The sequence below is a fragment of the Emydura macquarii genome, unplaced genomic scaffold, assembly GCF_026122565.2.
Source record: "Emydura macquarii macquarii isolate MOO-44397 ecotype Brisbane River unplaced genomic scaffold, CSIRO-AGI_Emac_v2 contig_1363, whole genome shotgun sequence".
Taxonomy (NCBI): domain Eukaryota; kingdom Metazoa; phylum Chordata; order Testudines; family Chelidae; genus Emydura; species Emydura macquarii.
Genome location: NW_027131500.1, coordinates 16,794,113 through 16,807,993, shown reverse-complemented (window position 1 = coordinate 16,807,993; position 13,881 = coordinate 16,794,113). Strand labels below are relative to the sequence as shown.

At 37.6% G+C, this 13,881-nt stretch overlaps 2 protein-coding genes across 7 annotated transcripts in view; one reads left to right on the top strand and one right to left on the bottom strand.

Annotated features, from left to right (window-relative positions):
• The window catches only part of FNIP2 (folliculin interacting protein 2), a 121,114-nt gene that overhangs the window by 70,031 nt on the left and 37,202 nt on the right, over positions 1–13,881 (top strand). For 3 of the 6 annotated variants that reach the window (XM_067551816.1, XM_067551815.1, XM_067551813.1), the window contains exon 17: positions 2,520–2,635. In XM_067551816.1, coding sequence (XP_067407917.1) covers positions 2,520–2,635 — 116 coding nt within the window. Of the gene's footprint in view, positions 1–1,462; positions 1,995–2,519; positions 2,636–4,644; positions 8,074–13,881 lie in introns of those variants that run through there. The other 3 variants (XM_067551819.1, XM_067551814.1, XM_067551817.1) reach the window with 2 other exon arrangements.
• Positions 1,431–13,881, bottom strand: part of SPMIP2 (sperm microtubule inner protein 2) — a 64,437-nt gene continuing 51,986 nt past the window's right edge. Inside the window, exons 4-5 of the mRNA XM_067551820.1 lie at positions 12,549–12,717; positions 1,431–1,508 (exon numbers count right to left, since the gene is read on the bottom strand). Coding sequence (XP_067407921.1) covers positions 1,431–1,508; positions 12,549–12,717 — 247 coding nt within the window. The remainder of the gene's footprint in view (positions 1,509–12,548; positions 12,718–13,881) is intronic.

Below are 13,881 nucleotides of genomic sequence, written 5' to 3'. Positions count from 1 at the left end.
CAAAATTAAGGTTGCCTGTTCAACCTTAAATCAGATCTCTTGTGTGTATGCATTATGTTACAGTCTTGAATTTCATGATCACATCCTATTTTCCCACAGAATCCCTGCCAAAGACAAGCATAACGTTGCTAAATTTGTGTCTTAGTAGAGCTTGTCCCTTGTCAGTTTTTCTTCTGAGCAGATCAACAGTCTGTGTTTTGTATGGCACTACAAAACACAGAACCTCCATGAGCTATATGTGTTCATGGTCGTACTTGAAGATTTGTGACCATGTTAAAGCATAGCTTTTGGAGTATGTCAGTGATGAGTGGAAGGAGCAAACTAAAATCAGCATGGATGATGCTTAAATGCACCTTTAAAAAAAATCCTCAGAACTTTTATATCCTAGTTTGAGTCACTATCTCTGATATTAATACTGACTTGTGAATAATTTTTCACTCATTCAGTGGTACAAGCCATAAAGGAAACTTAAGAAAATTTCCCTTCACTTCTCATGCCTCTGTAGGCATGATGAACCTGAACTCTTCAGCTGTCAAAAGAGTGAAAGGGATTTGCCTGGGGTACCCACACATCACATTAAAAATGTCTGTGTCTGCTGACTTTTAGCTGGTATTCAGTCAATGGAAGTGTTCTGTTTGTAAAGGTTACCAGCATGTGACACTGCTGAATCTCCTTTAGAATAGAGTGTGATGAAGAGGTAAAGACATCTCTTTACCTACCAGCCATATTATTTATTTTCATAAAATTCTTAATCTCATATCACATTATTTTCCCAGTCCTTATATCACTAAACTATGGAAGTGCAAATGTCAAGAGATTACAAGAGTTATGGAATTAATTTCTAGTACACCTCCTTATACTGGATGTCTTTCTCTAATCCACCCTATTAAGGATGCATTAATGGATTCCCTTTGCATTGGACGGTGCATGGAGAGTGTGTTATCCTGGCTTAGACAATGCTCTGATCCTGGCCTATGATTTGAGTATTTAGTAAAAACTATTGTCAATTCACCTTGCCTTCTCACCACACAGTGCTAGCTATCTCCTTCTCCTACTACCCAAAGCATTAAAAAATTGGTTCATTGTCTGTTCTCAAGTATGTAAGAACCATTATGAACTGAAAGGATGGGTGTTCAAATATTTATTTATGTTGTTAAAAAACATCAAAAAGAATATATGCTATATTGCCTACAAAGCACAGCTCTCTTCTGTCTTAGACTTTAATTAGCAAAATTTGTTGTACATTAGCATAATATACCAAAGGAAATTCATACTCCTAGGACAATGTTAAGAATTCCACATGCATTAACAAGTGCAGTTTTTTTTACTCTTTAAACTTGAGAAATACACTTAATGTGGCCTAAAGTTACTTGCTCCTGATGCGTGTCTAATTGCTGCCTCCTCCTGTCAGATGTGCTCTGAAATGTGACTTATTGCATACCCTGCTTGCCTTCATTTCTAGGAGCCTGCAGAGCTGAATTAGTTTGATTTTGATGGACTGGTCTGTGCTGCAGAGAGATGATGTATCAAGTTTAATACACATCTTGTATCCCAAGTCAAAATATGCAATAAAGTATCCTACCAGTTCACCTTCTAGCACTAAAAATATTGGATGTAATTCTGGCTCCCTGGTAGTTTTGCCACTGACTTCAATGGCACCAGGGATTTCACCCATTCTCTTACATGATAACTGCTCTCTCACTTAAATTATCTCTCAAATCTATAAAAAGCATATGCAACTGTACTTCCAGCATATTGTTAATGGAAGATGTGATCTTTAAAAGTCTAATTATTGAAATACCAATTTAATTTCAACTATTACCTTTTGACAACTAGTATTTATTTATTAAACACTGTTGAACCAATATTAAAACCCTTTAAAACTAGTACCGCAAAACATTTACAAGAGGTGCATAAATGAGATTTTAGAGTAAATTAATGAACAAAAGAACCTGTCATTACAGCCCATGTCACTGTCTTCATACATTTTATTGCAAATGTAAAATAAAATGGAAAGTGCTACTTTTTATAATTCTTAGTTTGTTCAAGAATGGCAGTTTTGCAGAGCTAATAAAGTTCTGATTTTAGATTCAGCTATTTAAGTTGCATCTTTCAGAAAAACAGTAGTGCCTTGAATTGAAGATGGCCTAGTTAAAGTCTTCAGGTTTCAGTCTTAGATGCCTTGAATGTATTTGGGTCTGATCCAGCTTTTATTTAAGACCGTGAAAAGACTGTCATTGACTACAATGGGAGTTGAATGTGGCTGTTTGACTTATGTGCAACAAAGGTGCTAGATAGGAAAGACAGCCTGGCCCAAATCTCTGAAAAATCATCCTTTTTGCTACATTTGTGTTGTCCTCTTGAAAAGAGCAGTGTGCCTATTCTTTGGGTTTTTTACATTACACTAAACTTACATCATTCTTCCTGGTATAGTAGCTAAAATTATGAGTTCACACATTTACAATGATTTGACATGAAAGCTAAATCGATTCTTGACATTTCTGGTATGTTTTTTACAGTGCATAATGCATCTTGAGGATAGGCTACAGGAGATGTACCTCAAAAGCAAAATGCTCTCAGAATACCTTCGAGGACATAAAAGAGTTCATGTAAAAGAGCTAGGAATTGTATTGGGGTGAGTAAGATTTAGAGCTGCAATAAACTGCTGACAAGGTTGTGTGACCAAGTTTCCTTGAACTTTGAATACTACCCTACTGTTCAGTGAGCAGGCTTGCTTCTTACTGGCCACTAGGCGAGTGTCCGAGAGAGATGCCAAATTAAGTGTGAAAATGTGTGTCACTGAGCTATCTGGAAGTCAAATTGAGCTGTTTAAAATTTAGCATTCAGAACAAATAGCTGGTCCTTATTTCCTTGAATTAAAATTAACAATATTCTTCTTCATGAGCAGTTTGTCAGGATGAAACAGGCAAAATCCCATTCTGTTATCAGTCAGTCTGATCTTTTCCCCCCATTTTGTATCAAAATTTGAGGGTGGGCAAAAGCAGTGCCATCAAATGTTTGAGTTTTTGCGGGGAAGCATTCATTGTTCTAGATCCAGAAGACAAGTGTGGGGAAGTGAACAGGTGTTCTATGTTCAGCAACTATACATAACTGTTTTGCTCAACATGCAGCCTTTGCATGTGTCTATATCCTGAAGACCAAACACAAATAGCTGCTGTTCGTGTACTGGTCAGTTTGGCTTGTGTTCTACACTCCCATTTCCAACTGATTATGTTCTCTACAACAATTTAAAAGCCCATTTTCAGAAATAAGATAGACAGAAATTATTTCTGATACTAATTAGCTTTAACTTTTAAAAATACATGGTATCCTTCTTCAGAAGGTATCTTCTTCTTTAAATATAATGTAAGAAGTTGGAGATCACAGCCAGTTTGAATCTTCAAAATCTCACTGCTGTTAATCATGTGTGACAAAAAGGGATGACAAGTGATGATTTAAAAAAAAAAAAAAAAGGCAGCTATGTACAGTAACTCAGAGTCACTAAGGTGCATAACTTGGTTTTGTTTGTGACGTTTTTCCTCAGTTCACTTTTCAGCCTTCCTGTACATTCACTGTATTCCTCTTGTCCATTCTGGTTTTTCTCTTTAATTCTGTTTGCAGGCAACAGCCAAATGAAGACTGTGTCCATTTTTTCTTCTCTATTTTTTCTCCCTCTGTCAATCCTACATTTATTGTTTTTCATTATTTCTATTACTGTAGCTCCTTGGACCTTAATCATGGACCAGGACTCCACTGTGCTGGGCGCTGTACAAAACCAGAACAGAGATGGCAATTTCTCTGGCTATTTCTTCTTCTTCCATTTTATTTTTAATAATAATAATATCTAGCTTTTACATAGCACTCTTCATCTGTAGATCTCAAAGCACTTTACAAGAGAGGTCATATCATTATCCTCATTTTAAATATGGGGAAACTGAAGCCATGTGAATTGCCTAAGGTGACCCAACAAGCCAGTGGCAGAGCTGGGACTAGAACTCTGATCTCCTGAGTCCCAGTCCAGTTTTCTAGCCACTAGGTCACACTGCATCTCTTTTGATGCTTGGCTTTCCCTATGCTTTTACTTTTCTTCCTTCAGTTATATGAGGTGTTCCATTCTGTTTCTCCTAAAATGTACCCAACATCCCATGCCCCAGTCAAAACACCGTAGCTGAAGTGACTTGAAACTGACAGGACTGTGCTGTCTTTTTCACTCCTGGTTTGATTGTAGAATGGGTATGTGTTCTTGTCAAACTACTTCAGCTGTAATGCTGCTCAGATCAGAATCTGTTGTCAAGAACATCTACTGAGGCTTTGACGTAATATGCATTTGGAATATTAAATTGTTTATTTTTATGGCCATAGTCTCAGTTAATGGAATCTTGAGTCTTGGGTGAACAAATTTTAACTCTTACCTGAAGTGCTAAAGCACCATTGATGACATAAGAACATGAACCTCGGTTGATTTTTTTTCTTTTTTTCTTTTTCCTTTTTTTTTTTTTATTGAGACCTCACTTCAGCCTGTAAAATCACAAGTGCATTAGGATGGTGGGTGTGGGGAAAGGAGTGGGAAAGGGGTAACTTATTTTTCTGTAAAAAAATGGATGTATATATTTAAAAGCCTTCTTCCTTTTCTTAAACTTCTAGGATTGAATCCAATGACCTGCCTTTGTTGGCTGCTGTTGCAAGCACTCACTCCCCTTACGTTGCTCAAATACTCTTATAAGCTAAAATCTCAGGATAGTCATTCCCTAAATAAACTACAGGAATCTTGAATGAAGAACGGAAGTGCCAAGCACTAGTAAAGGGGAACAGTGAGGGAAGCAGATGATGACACTTTATTCCAACATCTTTTGATTTTGACTTTCATCTGGACACTTTATCTAAAGACTTCAGTTTACATAATGAAAAAGGCATTCAGGTTTTTTTGACACTCACCTCTGAGTTAAGCAATCATGAAGGTGAATGCATCCTTGTGGTCTTTTTAAATGACAAAAGTGAACACTACAGCAAAAACTGAACTGTCAACAGGAAACACTGCTAAAAAAGATGAAATGGCAGTAAAATGAACACGTGGAATAGGCTGGTTCTCCTAATACTGCACTTGTGATAGCATGGTGTTTTGTGTACTGCTTTGGTTGTGGGGCTGGAGTTGTAAACTATGTACATAGCATTCCTATACAGAGTTGTTTTGGATGGGACATGAAGATTTGCAGAACAGGAGCATCCTTTTGTATTGTAGCAGTATCTGGCTCAAAACAAAAAACTTGGATTCAACAGCTGAGTGTGTGTGTGTGTGTGTGTGTGTGTGTGTGTGTGTGTGTGTGTGAGAGGTTTATTGTTTCTTTTTTTAAAAAGGATAAAAGAGGCTAAGGAAGCTGCAGCTGTTTCTAGTTTTACTGATGAGGAAACAGAATGAGCTCTGATTATAAGTAGTGCCACCTCAATATTAGGATGAAGAAGGCTTTATGAGAGAGGAGGATTTTTTTAGGAAGCCTTATGGAATTTCTACTACAAGTTTACATTTTGCATTTGCAACATTAATAGGTTTTTGAGTTTCTGTATGACCTGTAAACCTGGGAATTGGTCCTAAGTCTTAATAGAATCCGATATTGCCATCTGAGATATTTCTTTTTCACATTCAAAGTACAATATGATACCAAATGTGTTACTCTTGATGCGTGTATATGTGCACAATTGTGCCAATTGGCATAAACTCAAAAAAAAAGTTTATTTTAAAAAAAAATCTCTGGTCAAAAGAATTGCAGCTGTTTGGAGATCACTCTTTACACACACTGAAAGGAGGGGGCTGTTTTAAGTGAAACAAAATGTACAAGGGCAAGCGTGGACATCATTATTTATTAGTATGAACATTTGCAAACATCCACTATGATTCTACAGAACTTTTGTACTATCATCTCAGTGCCTTCTGACCTATTAATGACTAACTGCTTTGAGGAAGAAACTTGCCCATTAGGTCAAATAGTTCATAGCACCAGTCTCTTATTGTTCCATGCAATAAAACACAATTATCTAAAATTCCCTGCTCACAGGCAGAGTTAACTTTACTATTTACATGCAGTGTATACATACTAAGGTGTAAAGTTACTTTTTTTCATCAAACACTATTGAGTAGCATATGAACTACTTAAACCAAGAAAGGGCAAAGGGAAATAAAAACATTATTTTAAAAGAAAGAAAGTGAGAGGCCAGGAACCCCAGCCAAGCAGAATGTTAGACTATCAAAAATTCTGTGGCAGTACAGATATGAGTGGTATAGGGCACTTTTGGCTATCAAGCTGCCTAAATACTTGTTTAGAAATATGAGCTCTTCCCACTAGAATCATTTCTGCCTGCTAGGATTCATTAATTGGCTCACTGAATTGTCCTTGCTGGTGATTCCAGAATTCCTAGCATTGGAAGGAAACACTTGGGCACAGAATTTCAGTTCATACTGCCCTGGTGTTTGAGTTTTCTAAAGACAATCTTCAATAATTGAAGTAAGAAAAGGTGAGTATTATGGGATTTTTTTATTTTATGCTAAATACGATAGAGAATTGCCCGTAATCTTGTTAGTTATTCTCTCTGAGAGGAACATTTAGATTGGATTTAGATTTTACCATGAGAAATTTCTGTGTAGAGAGTTTGTTTCCCCAAATTGAAGAACTCTTAATTTCCAGGTATGATGTCTAAAAAGATAAGACTGTTTACGTTCTGGGTTCACTAATCTAACATTCCAGGTGCCCTCTTTTGAATAGTACTTGCAGGGTATGTCTGCAAAGCAACATAACACCCATGGCTGGTGCATGTCAGCTAATTCGGGTTGCAGGGCTATAAAATTGCAGTGTGGACTTGTGGGCTTGGGCTGGAGCATGGGCTGTTGGACACTCCCTCCTCATGGGGTCCCAGAGCCCATGCTTCAACCCTAGCCCAGATGCCTACGCTGCAGCTTTATTGTCCTGTAGCCCAAGCCCTATGCGCGTGAGTAAGCTGCCCCAAGCCAGTCATGGATGTTTAATTGTACTATAGACATACATTCATACATTTAGTACTTTTCCCCAATATCCTTTTCAGAGGGGCTACAATCTTCCTGACGTTTGGGTTATCTCCTATTGCTGTTACATGAAGAAATCAGCTTGCCCTGATTTGGTTCCCCTGAGCTGCTTTTACCTCCACATGGTCTGCCTGAAACCAAACCACATAGCAAGTGTACCAATTGCCAAACTTTCCCTTGCCGCTTAGGGGTCTGCAATGGCTTCCCTTGTGAGAAAACAAGTTCTGAATTTTTATGCATTCCCCTTACTTCATTCCCTGTAGTTTTTCATAGTAATTTAGTTTGTCTAGTTCCTGTTTGTTCCAGTAAAAAATGGCTTGCCTTGCTTCAGTCTTAACTGACTAGAGTCCCAGTTCTGCAGAGAGATCCTGCATGCAGCCCTAGGTATCCTCGTGGAGCCCCACTGAAGGCAAGTCAATCTGTGCAAATCATGTTGCAGGATTAGTACCTTGATCAGCAATCCTTAATTTACTACTTACTCCCCAACAAATGCTGCTGTAGATTATAAATTAATGTAAGGAGACATATGAATTGATATTCAAAGCACTCAGTATTTCCTCAGCCCAATATAACATCTGTACGTATTGCCTTTTATACAACACTTTGCTGCTCTGCACAAATTACACAATGAGACTGCCCTGTTTTTAGTCTCATATTTTATTTCTAAAATTAAAATTAAGGTTTGTATAATTCTTTTTTTTTTTTTTTTTTTTTAAATGTTGGCTTTAGTCTAAAGAAACTTAAATATTTCTCCCTCCCACCAAATATACTACCTCAGTTGACAGGATACCATCTTTAGGGCTTCTTCAACTTTTGTAAGTCTTACCTGTTGAACATTTTTGTAGCATCTTGCTGGTTGGGCAAGTTAGTGTGGCATGACAGAGTATGTACAAATGTTGTTGTGTTAGACATATTTAGAGCATGTATCGGTTTTATTTTTAATAGGATGAAAAGTGATATGAATGTACAGGGAAAAATGTTTAAAACTTACAGTGAAATAAAAATGTAGCTTAAATCTTCAAGATTCCAAAGCTTTCTTATTTTTATCAGTATTATAAATCTTTTGTAAATGTCTTAATGCATATTTTTCTTGTTTTTAAGTGGGGTTAAGTAATCTTTCAAAACCCTATAGAATTGCAGTTTACACATTACAATTTAAAGAATGTACACTCTCTAGATTTAATTGAACTTTTACAATCCCCGGGGAGAAATGCCAATACAAGTGAACACTAAACTTAGGACTGCATCTAACTGAAGTCTTTTAATCTAAAGTAGTTTTAATAAAAGCTAAATATTTTAATCTAGTTTATAGCTTCCCAAATTATGAATTAATCTGAACTATAGTTCTTTTTGCCTCTAATATATGAATATATACATTGATTCTGTATGTGTTTGGAGGACAAAATTTATAAATAAGTTCTGCTTGGATATTTTCACTCTTGAAAGTGAAAAGCCAGCCCTTTTTCAAAACACCAAATGCTTGTATATAAAGTTAACACAACTTGGTCACTATCTAAAGCAAGATTTCCTTCCTCTCTCCCACTCCATCTCATCCTCCACTCTTGACTTAAAAGGATGCAAATCAGAATTGAGTCTAAACTGCCAATTATACACTATACATTAGCTACTCGAAGTTAAATGGATAAAAGTGACATACTTAACTCATTATCCATACTAGAAGCAAATATGATTGTGTTGCTATTGCATGTTTTATGAGAGGATTTCCTTTTTTTAGGATTGATTGAATGGGTATCAATGTCAAACTGTGGAAATTTTTTTCTTACTGCTGTTTATTTACAGTATACTTTTGGTCTATCTCTTTGCGGCATTTGGTGCAATAAACTTTTTAAATTCTATTTAAATTGTCTTGCATATTTTTTTCCTTTTAAATCTCTTCCTGGAAATGTTTTTCTGCTTCTGGTGGAGAAAACTCAGATTGAACACTGCATGGATGGATACAGTTGACTAGAACCATAATCAGTGGAGCAGCAGGATGACATTGTAATAGACAGGCTTCGCAAGGTTCAGGGGCTTATTTTATATAAACCCTTCCTAAACCTGTAGAAGCCCCCTCCCCATTTATATCCAGACAAGTGCTGATACCTTAAAGTGATCTCTGAGCAGAAATGAAAATTGAGCAAACACAAATGTACTGAATGTCCTCACTAATTAGGTTCTGTGGAGGAAATAGGTATCTCTTAATTCAATAAATCACACATGGGCCTCTAGCTGTTTCCAGGTTCACTCCTTACTCCCCCCTCCCCTCCTGTCCTCCCCCCCCCCCCCCAATGTATTTTAAAACAACTTTTAAAAATAAATTATTTGGAAAATGCACCACTTGAATATTTCATTAGTGAGGCGGGGAGAAACCAACTTGCATGAGGCTTTCTGGCCCAACTTCTCACTACAGCTACATGTTCAGGGTGTAAAAGTTCAGAAGGTGTCAACAGCAACCTCTGAAATGGTCAGAAGGCTTTTTATAACATCTATATGACTTTGTTTTAAAAACAAAACTATTTCATACTTGCTCATGTGCCAAGTGCCCGAAGAGCCTGAATTTCTGTATGTGTATTTTTGTGCTTAACTCAGTTTTCTACATTTTCTTTTTAATGTTCATGTCCATGAACAATCACAGCCTTCATCAGATTTCCAGTTGTTTCTTGGTAGTTTCTTATGCCAAATGTATCACCTTTCTAAAGCTTCCAAGCTGGATTTTGTCCAGAGTGCACCAAGCAGCCCTCCAGTGTGGAGGCCCCAGATCAGCAGGAGACTTGAGTGGAGAAACTGTAGAGTTAGAGACTGGATCTGTTGGCTCTATTACATTAATTCTCTCTCCTCCTTCCCTTATATGTAACAATTGGTTTTCTGAGGTTCTGGTATAGAACTGAGGTAGAGTGTGGTTTGTATCTTATAACTATCTTCAGTTTGAACTCCTTAAAGATTAGTAATATCTAAAGCTGAGGGGGAGAAAAAAAAATAACTCCTGGCATCCAACAGTTCTTATTGTGCATCTGCCTGAAATGGCTTGTTTCTTTTATTTTATAGCAATAACTGTAAACTTTGTAACCGTTTGACATATCTCTGGAATCTCCTACAGTGCTTGCTGTGGTTTGAAATTCTGTCCTGTACGGGCACATTCAGTGAATACACCTTTGTTTTACTGCATTGTCACAATGATTTCACTCTCGCTTTGGGGTGAACTGCATAGCCTGTCCTTGACATAGGACTCTTATCAAAACAGAGACCTGTTTAAACATTCATTTTTTAAAAGTAAACAGAACTTGGTGCTCATGAGCCTGATGGCCTGGTAGTGTGCAGAGCACATTCGCACAGCTGTGCCTCTGGGTCATAATCCTGATTTGCATCTTCCTTTGTTCTAGGCCTTAATCAGGGCACCATTGTGCTGAGTTATGTGGTTGTCTCATGCTGAGTGCAAATTTCTACATAGGTTTAGGATAAGTCTGTAAAACTGATCTTTACTTATGACTTAATCAATAAGGCTGAGAACTCTCGTTAATGCATTGACCCTAACAATTTTTATAATGATATTTTAGGGTTTGAACATGAGGTTTTATTAATTTTATGAAAAAAAATTTAAATGAACAAGGGATTGAGGGATGGTACAAGAAGCAGGAGCATAGAATGAATTGGTATCAGCAGGACCTGTAGATCAATACACATGCAATACCCAAGCAGAAGGGTTAGAAAATAGGAGAGGGTGTGTACATCTGTCAATTAAAATCTTAGACTCTGTATGAGGATGATTGACAATGAGTAATAAAACTGACAGTATATTCAAACCAGATTAAGGCAGTCAAGGCTTGGGGATGTAATTTTTCACTGTTAACCTCAATTCCATGATTTGACATTTCTTGCCAACAAAATTCATGTTTTGTTTAAAAAATGTGCCCCGAAACAAAATAATCCTAATACTAGTGGCAGATACCTGGTTTGAGACTTATTTTCCATGAAATAAATGGCAACTGGAATGACAAAACTGGTTGTGGTGTACCTTATTTTCTTATTTATTGAAGACCACTGTTGGTTTGGTTTTATTTTTTATCCTTATGGGCTGGAATTGATAGAGTTACTGTGGACTGCATTCAGTTCTACTAACTCTGGTGTAAAAACCAAGAAAAATAGTTTTTTAAAGAAAAGCTCCCCCCCCCTTCCCCCCCCCCCCAACACCCCACGTACAGGAGACATGATAAAATATGGGTAGGATGAAGTCAGTTCAACAGTCAGTGATGGATTAATATATTCTTGCTATTTTGTCTTTTGTATATACACAATTGAAGCAAAAGCAATGGAGTGAAACTAAAAAAATGCAAGACAGGATTTTAGATATGGGAAAAGACAGCTGGTGGGTTGGTAAACAAAGCACAAAACTCTGACCTACAATACTTCTGATCCCACATAAAATTAGTTTAATTGCCACATGCTAGTAATCCACATGCTGGAAAACTACTCTTGTAATATGTCACAGTCAATCTTCTGTTTTTGGCACAGTCCCAGGACCAAGACCGTATAAGAATTACAAGTAATGAACTGCATCTTGTCCAGAGATCTCTCAAGATCAAGACAGCACTAGAGAGCTTATAAGTGACTGTCTCAAGCTTTTCAAAATAAATGTAATCTCATATAAACTGAATTTTGTGTTTATTGGATTTATAATGGCCCCACGGTGACCTGGTAAAAGCCTTTATGACAGAAAGAAAGAACCAATGTTCCTTCTATGAGACAAGATGTTCCCGTACAGAGAGCAATCTGCTGCCCTGTTATGGAGGGAGTGAGAACTGTTTTCAACTGTAGAAGAATGGATTCATGAGTACTTTTTTTTTCATGGCATTTTCCCTACCTCTGCATGCTGCAGTGATTGGGGTATCTAGCTTGAATTATATGGAATGAGGACTTAGGCTGGTATCTAAAGAGCAACAAGAAAGCGGGTCCCCTTTCTGGATCTGAATTCCAACACTGCCTATAATCAAACCATTTCAGATATGAACAGTTGGGCAGTTTCATTTTACTGCTGTACCTCTGTGGCCAGAGCACGCATGCACGCACATACAACCCTAGACAGTTAATCTCTTTTTTTTGTTTGTTTTGTTTTATCACTTATGAACCACTAATGCTTTGGTTACTATTAGTGCTACAATTATTCCTATATTCCTATAATATTGTACCACTACAGGTGCTAAGAGCTGTTTTTTGAGGTTCTATGCAGGCCCTAAAACCTTTATAGGGACTGGCCTGCTGACGAAGATCACTTTAGTTTCAAGCGTGTTTACTTAGCTAAACCTCTTCAAAAGCTGAGTGTATAATTTTCCAGACAGCAAATTGTTCCCCATTTTAAAAGTGTTGCTAAGCCCTACAGCAATGCTATTCAGGACCAAACACCACAACTCTAAGGAGCCAGCCTCCACTTTCATCTATAATTTGCTTGTCATTACCACAGTCTTGATTTGAAATTTTCAGCTATACATGTTCGAGAAAGTACTGTACCTTTAACATGAGAAGTGAAGGTGCCTTTTGCTGACCAGCTATCCCTGACCAATGAAGCCCATTTGCTGTTTGCGTGATGGAAGTTGTCATAATCAGTGCAATTCCAGGCAAGCCTTCCCCTAGCGTTGCAGCCTTGTAGATCAAGAATTTTGGGTAGAGGCTGCCTAAAATGTAAAAAGGGGGGGGAAAAATCACTTGTGAAAGTAAGAAGTTAGTTTATTCCTGGTGCCAATATTTTGAGATTTAGCATTCAGGAACCTATACATAATATTTTAATATCTCTAAGAGGAAAGGGTTATTAATTCTAAAGATTGGTTGATCAAGGGCTTCTGCCAAGTTTCTTCTATTAATACTTATGCCTATTCTGCTTTCCTAGATGAACGAGGAATACAAATCTAAATATGCCAGTTTGCTGCAGTAGAGGACGTAGTAACTTGTAGGTAGCAGTGTTTCAAGCTATATAAAATAACGCTCTTGTATTTAAACTGTACAGACTAGGCCTATCTAGGGCCAGTGCTCTATGCTATCCATGCAGGACTTCCAAGTTGGACAACCTGTCTCTTTTCCCCAGTTTGCTGGGCCCAAGCCCTCCCCTCCTGTGAGAATGGGTGTAGTACCTCAAACTATTCAATGTCAAACACCTATGTGACAGATGCAGAGCTGATATGTAATAATATTATGAATAATGCTATGTTATTTTATTAACACTCTATGTGACCTGGTCAGTGAGGGGAAGCCATTGTATAGTGGGAGTAATGGAGTGCTTATGTGCCTACAGAGGTCTGTGTATGAAGGCGACTCAATGGCTTTCCAGACAAGAACATCTAAGTATACACTTGAAAGACAATGAGGCAAGCTGTTAGCATCAAGGATCTTGTCTCTAACAAGTTGCAAACCTTGTTTTGCTGAAGGTGCAAGCCTAGTGATCAGAAGAGCATTAAAGAGTTAAAAAAGTTCACTTGTCAGAACTGGCCAGGGAGACAGTCAGACACAGAGAGCAAGACTGTGACGCGAGGCTAAAAAGCTGGACTTTCCCAGAGCCAGGGATGCCTTTGGGAAAAGCTAGATGTGCACAGTCTGGTTTATTGTTTTTAAGGTATATTTTCTTCTGAAGGCTTTTGTTCTATGTTTTCAGGAAGCTGTTTGGTCATTGACTACCTCTGTTATTGTCCCAAAGGGAACAGAATTGCATGGTCTGGGCATAAGTCAGACGTGCTGTGGTAAATTATGGTTGATGCACAGGAGATTGCAAAACAGGACACAATCTGAGAGTGGGAGAATTGTGTAATTCCACCCTGGCTAGAGGGCTCAAAGTAGATGTTCTCAGA